This window comes from Mustela putorius, unplaced genomic scaffold, assembly GCF_011764305.1.
Source record: "Mustela putorius furo isolate JIRA1106 unplaced genomic scaffold, ASM1176430v1.1 tig00003875_pilon_pilon_pilon, whole genome shotgun sequence".
NCBI lineage: Eukaryota > Metazoa > Chordata > Mammalia > Carnivora > Mustelidae > Mustela > Mustela putorius.
The window spans coordinates 4,969,520-4,983,562 of record NW_025422026.1 but is presented as its reverse complement, the minus strand read 5'-3'; the positions used below and the strand labels follow the sequence as shown (position 1 = coordinate 4,983,562).

The 14,043-nt window shown below is 43.1% G+C and overlaps 1 protein-coding gene across 2 annotated transcripts in view; it reads right to left on the bottom strand.

The window, feature by feature from the left end:
- IQGAP1 (IQ motif containing GTPase activating protein 1) overlaps positions 1–14,043 on the bottom strand; it is a 100,580-nt gene that overhangs the window by 63,132 nt on the left and 23,405 nt on the right. Inside the window, exons 1-3 of one of the 2 annotated variants that reach the window (XM_045067237.1) lie at positions 13,192–13,229; positions 2,871–3,027; positions 936–1,013 (exon numbers count right to left, since the gene is read on the bottom strand). In XM_045067237.1, the coding sequence (XP_044923172.1) occupies positions 936–1,013; positions 2,871–3,027; positions 13,192–13,214 (258 nt within the window). In that variant the 5' untranslated portion in view covers positions 13,215–13,229. Of the gene's footprint in view, positions 1–935; positions 1,014–2,870; positions 3,028–13,191; positions 13,230–14,043 lie in introns of those variants that run through there. The other variant, XM_045067235.1, reaches the window with a different exon arrangement.

Here is a 14,043-nt window from a genome sequence, read left to right as displayed (position 1 = left end):
AGAGTGGTGCTAAATAAAATAAATTCCTGAGCAGAACACTCGAGGACACACACTCACTCCAAACCCATTCAACTGTACACATGCAGGTTCTACATACCAACCGTACCTCAAGAAAGATGTTTTAAAAAACAAAGACTACAGGGACACCTGGGTGGCTCAGTTGGTTGAGCCACTGCCTTTGGCTCAGGTCATGATCCCAGCGTCCTGGGGTTGAGTCCCGCATCGGGCTCCTTGCTCCCCAGGGAGCCCGCTTCTCTTGTTGCTTCTGCCTGCTACTATGCCTGCCTGTGTGTACGCTTTCTCTCTGACAAATAAATAAATAAATCTTTAAAAGAAATAAAAATAAAAAAAGAATGTATTTCTCCCAATCACTGTGTCATAAAAATAAAAATAAATAAAAATAAAAAAACACGAAGACTACAGCCTTGACCAAAACAAGATACGGGAGGTAAATGCCATCATATTGCCTCTACAACTTGAAACATAAAACAACAGCCTATCATGTTCTCTTACAGACAAAAGAGTATTCTGTAGCTGTAAAATGACACTTCTAAAATATTTCCTCCTATTTCTTAAAGTCAAATTTTAGTGTAACAACATTGTGAATAAATAAAAACACTGAACTGTAGACTTTAAAAAGATGGATTTCACGGCATGTGAATTTTAATGTAAGTCTACAGTTTGATGTAATAAAAGTCAATGACATCATAGGGAACTTCTCTAGGGTGAGGTGAGCAGGGATGGGGAATAAAAAAGAGAAAGAACAAAACTATTCCCTAAAACAAACAGAAGAAAGAGATCCTTTAGTATTTAAAAGAAAGAAAGAAAGAAAATATCATCAAAGGTTCAATTAAGAATAACTTGATAGGCAGAATGACAACTATGCGCCAACACAGCCTCATGTAAGCCAGAACTCGGAATCTCACGTAAGTTACCTTAGGCAATCCAATCTCATGCATGGCATTCAACCACTGAATCACGTTATCAGTATGTCTAAAGTGCAGGCCAGTTGCCTAGAACAAATAAGAGACAGTTAGGCACTGTTGGAAATATTGAAGCAAATACCAAATAAAGACTCTCTTTGCAAAACTTCCCTTATGCAACTTTGCAAGGGCCCCTTAAATTGAAAGTCTATAGCATTATGTTCACATTCCAATCCTAAAAAGTCGAATCCACATCTCAGTTCCCTTCATCTAAGAACCATCTGGAGAATCTGCCTGTGTAACGTGGTCTACAGAACACGGTCTTCAGAATTCAATTATCCTGGATTCAGTCCCCAGCTTGGCTGTCTACTGATGACATTGAGTAAGTCGCTTCACTTCTTTGAGCTTCGTCATCTGTAACACCTACTTCACCAGTTTGTTGTAAAGATGAAATGGGAAAATGTACATAAAGCACTCAGGGTGGTATCTGGCATGTAGAAAATACTCATAAACCGACAGATACCATTAAATATATCAATCAGGGTTTTCATACTACACACACAAACACCCACTCATGTGGTGGACATGGTGTTTGGTGGTATAAAGGACTCATCTCTAGGTCTGCTATTTTAGAGAAAGATTTACTCTCAAGAGGAAGATGGGCAGGACTACTGTTTCTATCGCCAGCAGTCTTCACTCTTGTTTTGAATGTCCTGTTGCCTGGATGGCTCAGTCAGCTGAGTGTATTGACCTAGGTTTTGGCTCAGTCATGAGCCAGGGTCATGGGATCCAGGCCCGCTTTGGGCTCTAGTGCTCAGTGGGGAGTCTGCTTGGGATTCTCTCCCTCTGCCACTTCCACCCACTCATACTAGTGCTCTCTCTAAAGATACATAAATCTTTTTAAATTAATGAATGAATGTCTCGCTGCTCTGTCCACACCGTAGAGTGCTCCACAGAACAGCTCCAGAACTGTCTTCAGAAAAGAAAAGTTTCTCTTTGAGATGTTAATTTTAGTTGAGGACCTGGACCTTCCTTGTTGTCCTTTGAACATAAACATGGAACATAAAAACCTCCTTGGACTCTGTCTTCATCCTTAGCTCATTCCAAGTTCTGGCCCAACTCCACAGTCAACCCGCTTACATCTGCCCTTGGTTTTGCAATCTTCCTCTATCTTTTACACTCATCCTTTTCCAAATAGCTGCTCGTAAGAAAGCTCCCCCACAGCAGATTTTGGTCCTTGTCAACATCCCAACTTGATTTTTCTTTTTCAGGGCCCTGGGCCACAAGAATCAAAGCCTCTCACTGACCTCGATAAATTGGACTGCTTTTCCAATTTACCTCAAATTTTAATGTCACAGAGAGATCTTTATTCCTCCTAAAGTTGCAAGGTTATTGCTTTAATTTGCCAATAGATCTCAGTGCTTGGCTAAAATTAAAGTTGTAATTCCCCCTAGTTACTTCCTCTACCTTCTAAGAAATTAAAAAAAAAAAAATCATCACGAACCATAAAGATTTCCAGACATACCCCATCACAGGAATTGTATCAAAAATACAGAGAGTTGGGGTGCCTGGGTGGCTCAGTGTGTTAAAGCCTCTGCCTTCGGCTCAGGTCATGATCCCAGGGTCCTGGGATGGAGCCCCGAATCGGCTTTCTGCTCAGCAGGGAGCCTGCTTCCCCCCGCCCCCCGCCTGCCTCTCTGTCTACTTGTGATCTCTGTTTTCAAATAAAGAAATACAATCTTTAATTAAAAAAAAAAAATACAGAGAGCCACCTTTCATTACTATACCTGACTTTGCATTATCTTCTCCACTCTCCACCAGGTGTTTTATTTTAAAGGAACACACACACTCACACATATTTCTCAATAACTCTGGGACAGGATAAAGTCCACAAATCTTCTCTTTCAAGTTTAAGGAAATTTAAGCCCCAAGCAAGGAAGGACTCACCTTGTATCTGGTCTGCTCTCGATCGTAAATCTTCTTCAAGGATACCACTTTGGGAGAGAAGAAGTTTCCTAGTTTGGCAAGGTAGACCCCATTCCTAAGCCCCTCCTCCAGTTCTGTGGTGGGAGGCAGGTCTTCCCCGAGGCACGCTTCCATCCACCTGCACGAAAGGGAGAGGACGTGACAACAGAGGAAGGGTCTGATCCCCTCCTTAAGAGATTTTTGAGACTCATTTCCATTCTCCCTGGAGTTTAAGTTCCACATAAGCAACACTCTTTTAAGATCCAATTTCACACACATCCTTGTCCTGACCCAGTCTTAGGAAAAGACTGGAAAACTCCCGAGCAACAAAGCCACCTTCTTCTCTACCCTGCTTTCTTCTGTGGCAGTAGAGCCAACTGGCTCCCCAGCCCCTGACTGCCCAGAAACCTCAGGCCCTAACCCGAGGTCACTCCTGCAGAACTCCTAAGAAAAGCCATGTGTAGCTGACGGCAGCACTTCAGTTGTTCAAAAATTCAAATGTATGTTCTCTTCCAGTTTCAGAATCCACAAAGAATTTCTAGGTTCAGCTTTTAAGGCTGTTTGGGGGTTACATGAATAGTCTATGATCTCAACTGAAACAGGGAAGGAAATGCAGTAAAAATGAATGTGTGTTTGTCAGAGGTGGGGGAGGAGACTACATTTCCCCCTAAAACATTTCTCAAGAGATTTCAGGGAGGCTCAAGATAAAACAATGCACATCTGCATGTATTTTCTATCAACATACGTGTAGGAAAATAAAAGTCATTTAAAGGCGATGCTTTGGCTTTTTTTTTTTTTTTTTTTTGGACAGAGAGAGCCAGAGCGAGAATAGGAACACAGCAGGGGGAGCAGCAGAGGGAGAGAAGCAGGCTTCCCAGCAAGCAGGGAGCCCCATGTGGAGCTTGATCCCAAGACCCTGGGATAATGACCTGAGCCCAAGGCAGATGCTTAACAACTGAGCCATCCAGGCACCCCTATTTATTTGAGAGAGAGAGACCAAGGGGGCGGGCGAGGAGAGAGTTGAGGGAGAGGGAGAAGCAGACTCCCTGCTGAGCAGGGGCTTGATGCTGGGACCACCAGGACTCTGAGAGCATGACCTGAGCCGAAGGCAGATGTTTCACCAACTGAGCTACCCAGGCTTCCTGTATGCATGTTTATGTAATTCTTTTATTAATAAATTGCTTGAATGATACACAACAGACCTTAGATTTATGATAGTTCTATAAATTGCTACTTTTATAATTCAGAATAGACTTTCTTGTATTAATTCTGACTTTCCAAACTGAGGTTACTGCTCAGAATTTTTACAAAACAGTAAGGAAAAGGAACAATTTCTCTGTGTTTCTCAAGTTCTAAAAATAGTCATAGTATGTATTTAAATAAATACTGGCTGGGGTGTATGCATGGGCCAGAGAATTTTCTCATCATTCCCTATACCCAGTGATAATAAGTTTTTACCTCTGGCTTTTCTTTCAGGTACTGGGAACTTAAATCACGGCGGTTGGAGGTGGTGGGGGCGGGGGGTGGTGGTAGGAGCACACAAATGAGTTTTCCAGAAGGGCTGCCACGGTAGTTAAGACAGATACCAATGGGTAAGAGCTACAAAATCCAAACCTCTGCAAGAGCCCAACGACCAGAAGGGCAAAGTGGAAAAGAATACAGCTCACTGGTATGGAAAAGAGCTGTAGTCCAGGATTCATCTCCTGTTTCCAGCCTTCCAATATTTTCTTGCTAAAAAGGATACAGCAAATGGCTCCTGCCAATCCCAGCTCTCAAGGGACAGTGGAACTTGTGTTCTCATTAACAGAAACAAGCCTAGAACAACTGCAGTCTAATCCAAGAACAGCCCTTCACCATGTAATGAAGAAAAAATTACTTATTTTCTCCTCAAAACAAGGTAAACACATAGACTGTGGATAAAGAGCACAGCGCAATACTTTTGCCTTGAATGAGGCTAGCTACCAAAGGCGTTTCGGTTCTTCTCTGAGATGACTACATCAAAGTCAAAGTCAAAGGAGGAACCACAGCGTCATCTCCCACAAGCTTTTATCCACGCCTTCCTGAGGCAAACTGCTGTAAAGCAGGCCTGATTAACAGCTAGTTTTGTAGAGTGGAAGAGAATACCTTGCACATCACAGAAATGTCAGGCCAGAAGAAGAGGCAACTGTGATCTGATGAAAAGGGGTAAGGGAGAGCCAGAATAAACAGGCAAAATACAGAAGTGTCTCTCCATGCCCCAAACCCAAAGCTGCCCTCCATATTCCACACACAGGGTGGGAACCTCTGTCTCACAAGAGAGTATCAGCGGGTTTCATTTATAAGAATTAAGTTTAAAAAGTAAGTTAAATCGGGACCATATTGCTTTGAAAAATGAAGAGCACTCAGTAGGATGCTATGTTACTCTAATTGTTAATATTAGCTGAAGTAGAGATTCTACTATAGTCCTGAGAAGATTCAACAAACCCCCCTTTCGGTCCTCCACAGCCCATCTGAGATTTCCCCCTCTGCCACTAAACCACAGAATCACAAGATGATAGCCAAGAACTTAAAGCACTTCTAGGGCAAATCCCTTTGGGTTTTGCTTTGTTCTTTCAATATAATAATACATATTCATTAAAGAAAATTAGTAGACACCTCTCAATATTTTATGAATATTTTCCATGTTATTATATAATTTCTGAAGACTGAGTTACACAAAAATTCTCCAAAGTGCTTAACTGGCCACCTATGTTGGACACTTATGTCACTTCCAAACAGTTTCAGGTATTAAATAATACTGCAAGGAACATCTTTGTGCACAATGTTCTGCTGTATTTAGAATTAACTCCTAAGGAAAGGACCTTAGAAGTCTAACTCCAAAATTAAAGAAATATAAACATTAAAGAAACTTTTTTTATTGTTCAAAAGCTTGTCCAAAGGCTGTATCTACTTATACAACCCCCTCATTTTATAAGTATAAGGTCTATCTGTCCAAGTCAACTACTAGCTACCGGCAAAGGCAGAATCAATCAGGTCCCTGATTCCTAGTTGATAATCCTCTTCACTAGACCACTGTTACTCTTATCCCATCACTCCAAAAACCTAACAGGGCTGAGCCCCACAGAGCAGAATGAACAGGACCAAGTTGCAGGTATCCTATACAGGAAAAAGTCTAGTATCTCTCCAGATTCTGTCCACTAAATGGGGTTTTAGGTATTTTAGTGTAAGTTCACACTGATTTCCAACTCAGACACAAAGCTTTCTTATAAAACATAAGCATTTAATTTAGCTTTTTGAATACATTTTATTTTTTTAAAGATTTTATTTCTAAGTAATCTTTACACCAAATTGTGGGGCTCAAACTTACAATCCTGAGATCAAGTCACATGCTCTACCAAATTAGCCAGCCAGGTACCCCTTGCTTAATAAATACATTTTTAAATAAATCTGCATAGATCCCTACCTTACACCACACACAAAAATCAACTCAAAATGGATTACAAACTTAACGTTAAGACCTGAAACCATACACTCCTAGAAGAAAATATCACAGGTAAGCTCCTTAGCGTCAGTCTTGGCAATAATATTTTTGGATTTGACAGCAAAAGCAAAGGCATCAAGAGCAAAAATAAACAGAAGTGGAACTACACCAAACAAAAAGCTTCTGCACAGGCAAAGGAAACCACCAATAAAAGGAAAAGGCAACCTATGAAAAGGAAGAAAGCATCTGCAAATCATGTATCTGATAAAAGGTTAATATCCAAAAAAATTAAAGAATTCATGCAACCGAAGAGCAAAAAAACAAGCAATCCAATTTACAAATGGGCAGAGAAAGTGAACAGACATTTTCCCAAAGAAGATGTACAAAAGGTGCTAACTGTCAGCAAATGAAATGAAATGCAAATGAAAACCTCAACGAGACATCACCTGACACTTAGAACAGTCGTCATCAGAAGGGCAAGAGACAACAAGTGTTGGGAACGATGTGAGAAAAGAGAACCTGTGTGCACAACTGGTGGGAGTGTAAACTGGTACAGCCACTAAGGAGATATGTGGCATTTCCTTAAAAAATTAAAAACAGGACTGCCTGCGATCCAGCGATCCCGACTCTGAGTAAATAGTCGAAGGAATGAAAGCAACTGTGGAAGAGATTATCTGCACTCCCGTGTTCACTGCAGCATCATTCAGAATAGTCAAGATAAGGAAACAAGAGACGTGCCCATCAACAGATGAATGGATACAGAAGATGTGACACACACGCGCACGTGCACACACACTGGTCTATTATTCAGCCATGAGAAAGAAGGAAATCCTTCCATTTGTGACAACACAGATGAACCTGTGGGCATTATACTTCACAGTATTGCTCATATATAAAATCTAAAAAAAAAACCAAAAGAAAACTCATAGAAACACAGTCTAAAAGTAGTTGCCATGGGGTAAAGGAAATAGGGAGAGGTTGCCAAAAGGGTACAAACTCTCACATATAAGAGGATGAGATCTGAGGCTCTAATGTAAAACACGGGGACTGTTGTGGACCACAATTCTTGTGTAACTAAAATTTGCCAAGAGAGTAGAATTTGAACATTCTCACAAAAAGAAAATAAAACCTAAACCTTTCATAATGTACACGTATGACAAATCACAATGTACACGTTATTTCTGTACATGTTAAATATCCTACAATTTTATGTTAATTATACCACATAAAGCTAAAAATTAGAAAGTAAATAAACCTAGAAACGCCTAGGTGGCTCAGTTGGCTAAGCGTCTGCTTTAGACCCTTAGGTTATGATCATAACCCTTTAGGTTATGATCCCATGATCCTGGGGTAGAGCCCTGCGGCCTGGGGCTCCCATCTCAGTGCAGAACCTGCTTCTCCCTCTCCCCTTGCCCTTCCCCCAGCCTATGCATTCTCTATAAATCAATGGTAACACAACTTTTTGCCAGTTCTTATGTTCATCACAGAATCCCTCGGGTGGAAATCTCACTAAAGATCTCCTCCTTAGGGCGCATGGGTGGCTCAGGGGGTTAAGCCTCTGCCTTCTGCTCAGGTCATGATCTCAGGGTCCTGGGATCAAGCCCCGAGTTGGGCTCTCTGCTCAGCAGGGAGGCTGCTTCCTCCTCTCTCTCTCTGCCTGCCTCTCTGCCTACTTGTAATCTCTGTCTGTCAAATGAATTAAAAAAAAAAAAAAAAAAAAAAAAAAAAAAAGACCTCCTCCTCTGCCCCAACTCCTCCACTCCCTCCACCTCCCACTTACTCAACCACTTTCATGCCTGAATGCTTTCAAATCCTCTCATGAGCCTGACTGCTGCTGATGTATAACCAAACGTTCATTTCTGGATTCTACCAGCCAGAAGTTTTTACTAAACCAGCACCTGTTCCCCCTTGGCACCCTAAGCCGCCCTGTGGAGCAAGACAACACATGGAATTCAAAATATAATGTGGCCATGAAGCACACTGGGAGTTATATGCAACTGACAAATAACTGAACTTTATATCCAAGACCAATGATGCATGATACACAATTTAAATTAAAAGAAATATATGTAGTACACACACACACACACACACACACACACACACGTGTATATAACGTGGCCTGCACTGGACTTTAAGAGACCTGGGTTTAGGGGCTCAGCTGGTTGGGCATCCAACCCCTGGTTTTGATTCAGTCATGATTTCAGCATCCTGAGATTAATCCCCACATCAGGCTCCCTGCTCAGCAATGAATCTGCTTGTCTCCTTCTCTCTGTCCCTTCCCCTACTTGCACACTTTCTCTCTCTAAAATATATAAATATATCTTCAAAAAAAGAGTTAAAATAAACAGAGAGAGAGACGCGGATTTATAACCTGTCCCTTATCAAGACAGTCACGTAGCCAGTTTCTTTGTTTGTTAAAAAGGAATGACAAGGGGAGTTGAGGTGGCTCAGTGGGTTAAGCCTCTGCCTTCAGCTCAGTTCATGGTCTCAGGGTCCTGGGATCGAGTCCCACATTGGGCTCTCTGCTCAGCAGGGAGCCTACTTCCCCCTCCCTCTCTGCCTGCCTCTCTGCCTACTTGTGATCTGTCTGTCAAATAAATAAATAAATAAAACCCAAACTCTTGTTACAATCTACTGTCTCCTTCAATAACTGTAATAGCTGCCACCTCAGAACATTCACTAACAAAACCTCAGGTTCTGAAGCTGGACTTCCTGAAGCACCCTGCCCCACCTCATCAGTGGACTTTCCTGTATCAAGCACCCGGAGAAAAGCCCATTAAACACTAAGCACTGGTGACAATGACACAATTAGTGTGAAAAATGAGAGTTTATATAAAGGTTTATTTTTAATATAAATAGATCACAATTCTCATAAATAATAATCTTATCTACCTCTCACATATAGCCTATTTCTATGGAGCTCTGTTTTATACATATTTTAAATCAACTTTTTTTTCTTTAAAGGTTTTACTTATTTATGTGAGAGACAAAGACAGAGATAGCGAGAGAGTGTAAGTGGGGAGGAAAGGGAAAAGCAGACTCCCCGGTGAGCAGGGAGCTTGACGCAGGACTCAGTCCCAGGACCCTGGGATCATGACCTGAGAAGGCAGAAGCTTAACTGACTAAGCCACTCAGGCGCCCCTTAAATCACCTCTCAAAAAAACACCTGTCCACTCTGACGGCTACACATCCATTCAGGGCAGCATTTTCTTTCTTTTTTTTTTTTTTTAAAGATTATTTATATACATATTTATTTATTAAGATTTTATTTGCTTATTTGACAGAGAAAGCACAGGCAGGGGGAGTGGCAGGCAGAGGGAGAGGGCCAAGCAGTCTCTCCACTAAGCAGAGAGCCCGACCTGGGGCTCGATCCCAGGACCCTGGAATCATGACCTGAGTCAAAGGCAAATGCTTAGGGGTACCACCCCGGCACCCCTAAGATTTATTATATATACAGAAAAAGAGTGGCGGGGGCAGAGGGAGAGAGAGAATCAAGCAGACTCCCCGCAGAGCTCGGAGCCCAGTGCAGCCAGAGCTCAATCCTAGGGCCTTGAGATCATGACCTGAGCTGAGATCAGGAGTGGGCCGCTTAACCAATTGAGCCACCCAGGTGCCCCAGGACACATTTCTTTCTTTCTTTTTTTTTTTTTTTAAGATTTTATTTATTTATCTGACAGAGAAAGAAAGAGCACAAGTAAGCAGAACAGCAGGCAGAGGGAGAGGGAGAAGCAGGTCCTCTGCTGAGCGGGGAGCCCAATGTGAGGCTCGATCCCAGGACCCTGGGACCATGACCCGAGCCGAAGGCAGACACTTAACTGACTGAGCCACCCAGGCACCCTTGTCCCCTGTAGGACACATTTCTAATAGACTACACCATGCAAGAGCTATCAGCAGCTTGAGATGTGCTAAATGCCTGCAACCACCTTCAAGGAGATCACCCCCAGGAACAGAGGTGATTAAACAACTAGCTACAATGGGATGATATTTCAACTAGGCTTTATAACATAAATTGTATTTGGAGAGAAGAAAAATGGGAAAAGGAGACATCTGAGATAAAGCAAAAATGAAGGGCAAAAAGGCACAAAACAGGAGCGCCCATCTGGCTCAGTTGGCAGAGCATATGACTCTTGATCCCAGGGTTGAAAGTTCAAGCCCCCCATCAGATGTAGAAATTACTTTTAAAAAATAAATAAGTAAGGCATGACAATAAATGGTGTATTTGGGGAATGATGAGTTACTGTAGTAGAGATGTATCTGGAGCACCAGCATTTTAATTCTCAGGCAGTGGGAACCACCGAAGTTTTCGAACAGAAGAGTGGGTTGGTCAGAGGAATCCAGTAAGGTCCTTGACTAGGGCAATGGTGGGAAGAGAAAGAAAACTGGTGAGCAATTACAAGGGAAAAACTGACCCCTCCTGACAGCTGGTTAAACAGCTGGGAGTAAGGGCTAGGAGTGGGAGACAATGGCTTTATAGACAACAGGAAAAGAAAAAGGGGGGGAAAAAAGCAAAGTTAAGTCCTGACTTCACATCTTGCTAATGACACAGAACATCAAACGGGTTCAAGGGGCCTGGCCGGCTCAGTCAGTGGTGCATGCAGCTCTTCATCTCAGTCATGTGTTCCAGCCCCAAGCTGGGGGTAGAGTTAACTGAAAAAAATTTTAATTTAAATTTAAACAATGGATTAGAGAATTTAAAGAGTAAGATAAAAGGAGGGAAAAATTACAGATGAATGGTTGTACAATCCTGAAATGGGAAAAGCCTTTTCAAACAAATTTATGGCAGCAGATATAAAGGAAGAGGGAGGGGCGCCTGGGTAGCTGAGTCAGTTAAGGAACTGACTCTGGATCTTAGCTCACATCTTGAGCTCAGGGTCCTGGGTTTATGCCCTGTGTTGGGCTCTACAAAAAAAAAAAAAAAGAAAAGAAAAGAAAAAGTGAGGGGGGAATAAAGTGGCTATATAAAAAGCAGTTAAACTTCAGGACATTTGGGAGGCTCAGTTGGTTAAGTGTCTGCCTTTGGCTCAGGTCATGATCCCAGGGTGGTGGGATCGAGTAGCACATCAGCCTCCTTGCTCAGCAGGAAGCCTGCTTCTCCTTCAACCTGCCACTCCCCCTGCCTGTGCTCACTATCATGCTCTCTCTCTCTCTCTCTCTATCCCTCTGACAAGTAAATACATAAATTTTTTAAAAAATTAAACTTAAGGCAATTAAAAAATTTTTTTTAGAGAAAAGATAAACTGGAGGGAAAACTCTGCAACATAACAAGAAATTAACAATCTCCTATATACATTTTAAATGCTTGAAATAAATAAAATGACAAGTATTTCCCTAGAAAAATATAGAAACATAAACAGGCAACTCACGAAAGAAGTAAATGGCCATAATTACAGGAAAAATTCTTAGTCTACTAATCAAAGAAATGCAAATTAAAGTAACAATAACACCATTATTTGGCTACCAGACTGGCAAAGATAAGGAACAATAGTGACTTATTATTGTCCAATATGTGGGGAAACCCCACATTCTCACACTGTTCCAGAAGAAAATCTGGCAACATGTACCATGTTTAGTAAACTTTCAGAAACTTCTATAAAAGGCAAAAGGTTGTTTTATTTTAAAAGATGATGTGGTGACTTGTGGCGCGGATGACTAAATGAAAGAGGATGCCAGGCAGCGAGGTGGGGCCACCGGCAGAAGCAGGCCAGAATGATAAATTCAGGCCGGAAACGTGTTCAGCTCGAAACACGAACAGGACGTCAGGTGGTGACAACCTGCAGGCAGTGGAAACACAAGTCTGGAAAACTCAGGGGGCAGACCCAGCTGGAGACAAGGCGTGAAGAGTGGCACCATGGGGGGGGGTAGGGGGGTGGATGAGCTCACCAGAGAAACGGACTGTAAAGCAACATATAATACGGCCAGGGGATGCCTGGCTGGCTCAGTCAGAGGAGCATGTGACTCTTGATCTTGAGGGTCGTGAGTTCGAGCCCCATGTTTGGTGTAGAGGTGACTTACATAAATAAATAAATAAATAACTTAAAAAAAAAAAAAAGTCAAGACTGTGCCTCAGAGAACACCAACACCAACACTTAAATGTATTACAAACAGGGGCTACTAAGGTAAAATGAGAAACATGAGAGAATCGCATGACCACAGGGAAGGAGAACTTTGCCGGAAGCTGGGAGAGGTCACCAACTTCGACGCTGCAGAGAGACGGATGGCCTAGGGAAAAGGATGTACCAAACACGGAAGAAGGCCATCTGTGACCCCCATGAAGGGGCATCTTAGTGGAGTGGTGAGCAGGGGAAGGGAGATTACAACCAGAAAAGCAAATTCTAGGGGGAACTAGAAACAGCCAAGGCAGACTTCCTTTTCAGGAAGTTTAAGAAGGGAAGAGAAATTGGAGGAATGGAGAAAGGGTGGGTCTGAGGTGGTGGCATGTCCTAGGAAGGCACCTCTCTCTCTTTATGACTCAGGAGGAGGCACTTAATTGCAGGCTGCAAGAAAGCAACAAGTGCTGAGGGGACCGAAGAGACGAGACATAAAGAGCCAAGGAAGAAGGCAACGTTCTAGAGAACACGGGGGCACTAGTTATTGAGGAGGAACAGACCCAGTTCTTCCCTGCGTAATGAGGGAAGGAAGTAAGAATGACAATTTACCTAACTAGCCTCTCTGAGCTTCAGTTTCCTGTCCGTAAAAACACGGTAGTTGTGAGCATTAACTGAGATGCTATATGCAAACCCACACCCATGGGCCCTAAGTCATGGGCGCTGTGCACCCGTGTTCCACATACAGGAGGACGTGTGTGCAAGAGCCAGATCCCAGGAACACCCAGTACCCTACCTTCCTTGTCCTGCAGAGAGCATCCGTCAAAGGGACTGCAGGCTGGGCCCTACCAGTTCCAGTCCGCAGCAAGACAAAGAAACCAGTATTCAGAGAACTGGTGCGGTAAGCCCTGAAACAAGCCCAGACCTCCAGCATGCACTGGGAGAAAACAATCAGGGTGGGAATGTGAATTAGGGGTCTGTGAGGAGGAAACAAGTTGAACGGGTTCTGCTGAGCACGTGACTTCAGTGGTTTCCCAGCTCGGTGCAATACAGAGGGGAACATACCAATGCCGGAAATGACTACTCCAAACCATCGAGATTCGGTTCCTCCAGGAGCCGCTCCTCTGGTCACCACACCCCGCTTGCACAGCAGATACCCCCACATGCCAGGGTTACTCGCTGCTGAAAACGTCCCAAGCTGGGCAGTCTCTTCCTGGCAATCAGGATTTTACTCAGACGCTAACATGTCTAAGCACCATTGAGGCACTGGAAAAAGCCTAGTAATTTCAACCCAGCATGGTAGGAACAGGTCTTAAGAGAAAAAAGGCAGAGTATTCGACTGAGAACTGACCAGCTAAAGAAGGAAGGGCATTAGCGCTACTTTCTCAGAGAGAAGGGCATTTAGGTCTTGAAGGACTATGTGTGGGGTGGGAGGGTGGTGGTGGTCAGGGGGGCGAACAAGTCAGGCCAAGGGGAGAGAACGTGCAGACCCTCTGAGGGATCTGAAATGGGAATGAAATGATCAGGGGCACCTGGGCAGCTCAGTCAGGTCTTGAGCTCAAGGTTCTGAGTTCAAGCCCTGCACTGGGCACTGGGCTCCACACTGGGCAAGGAGGCTCCTTTGAAAAAAAAAAAAAAATGAAATGAT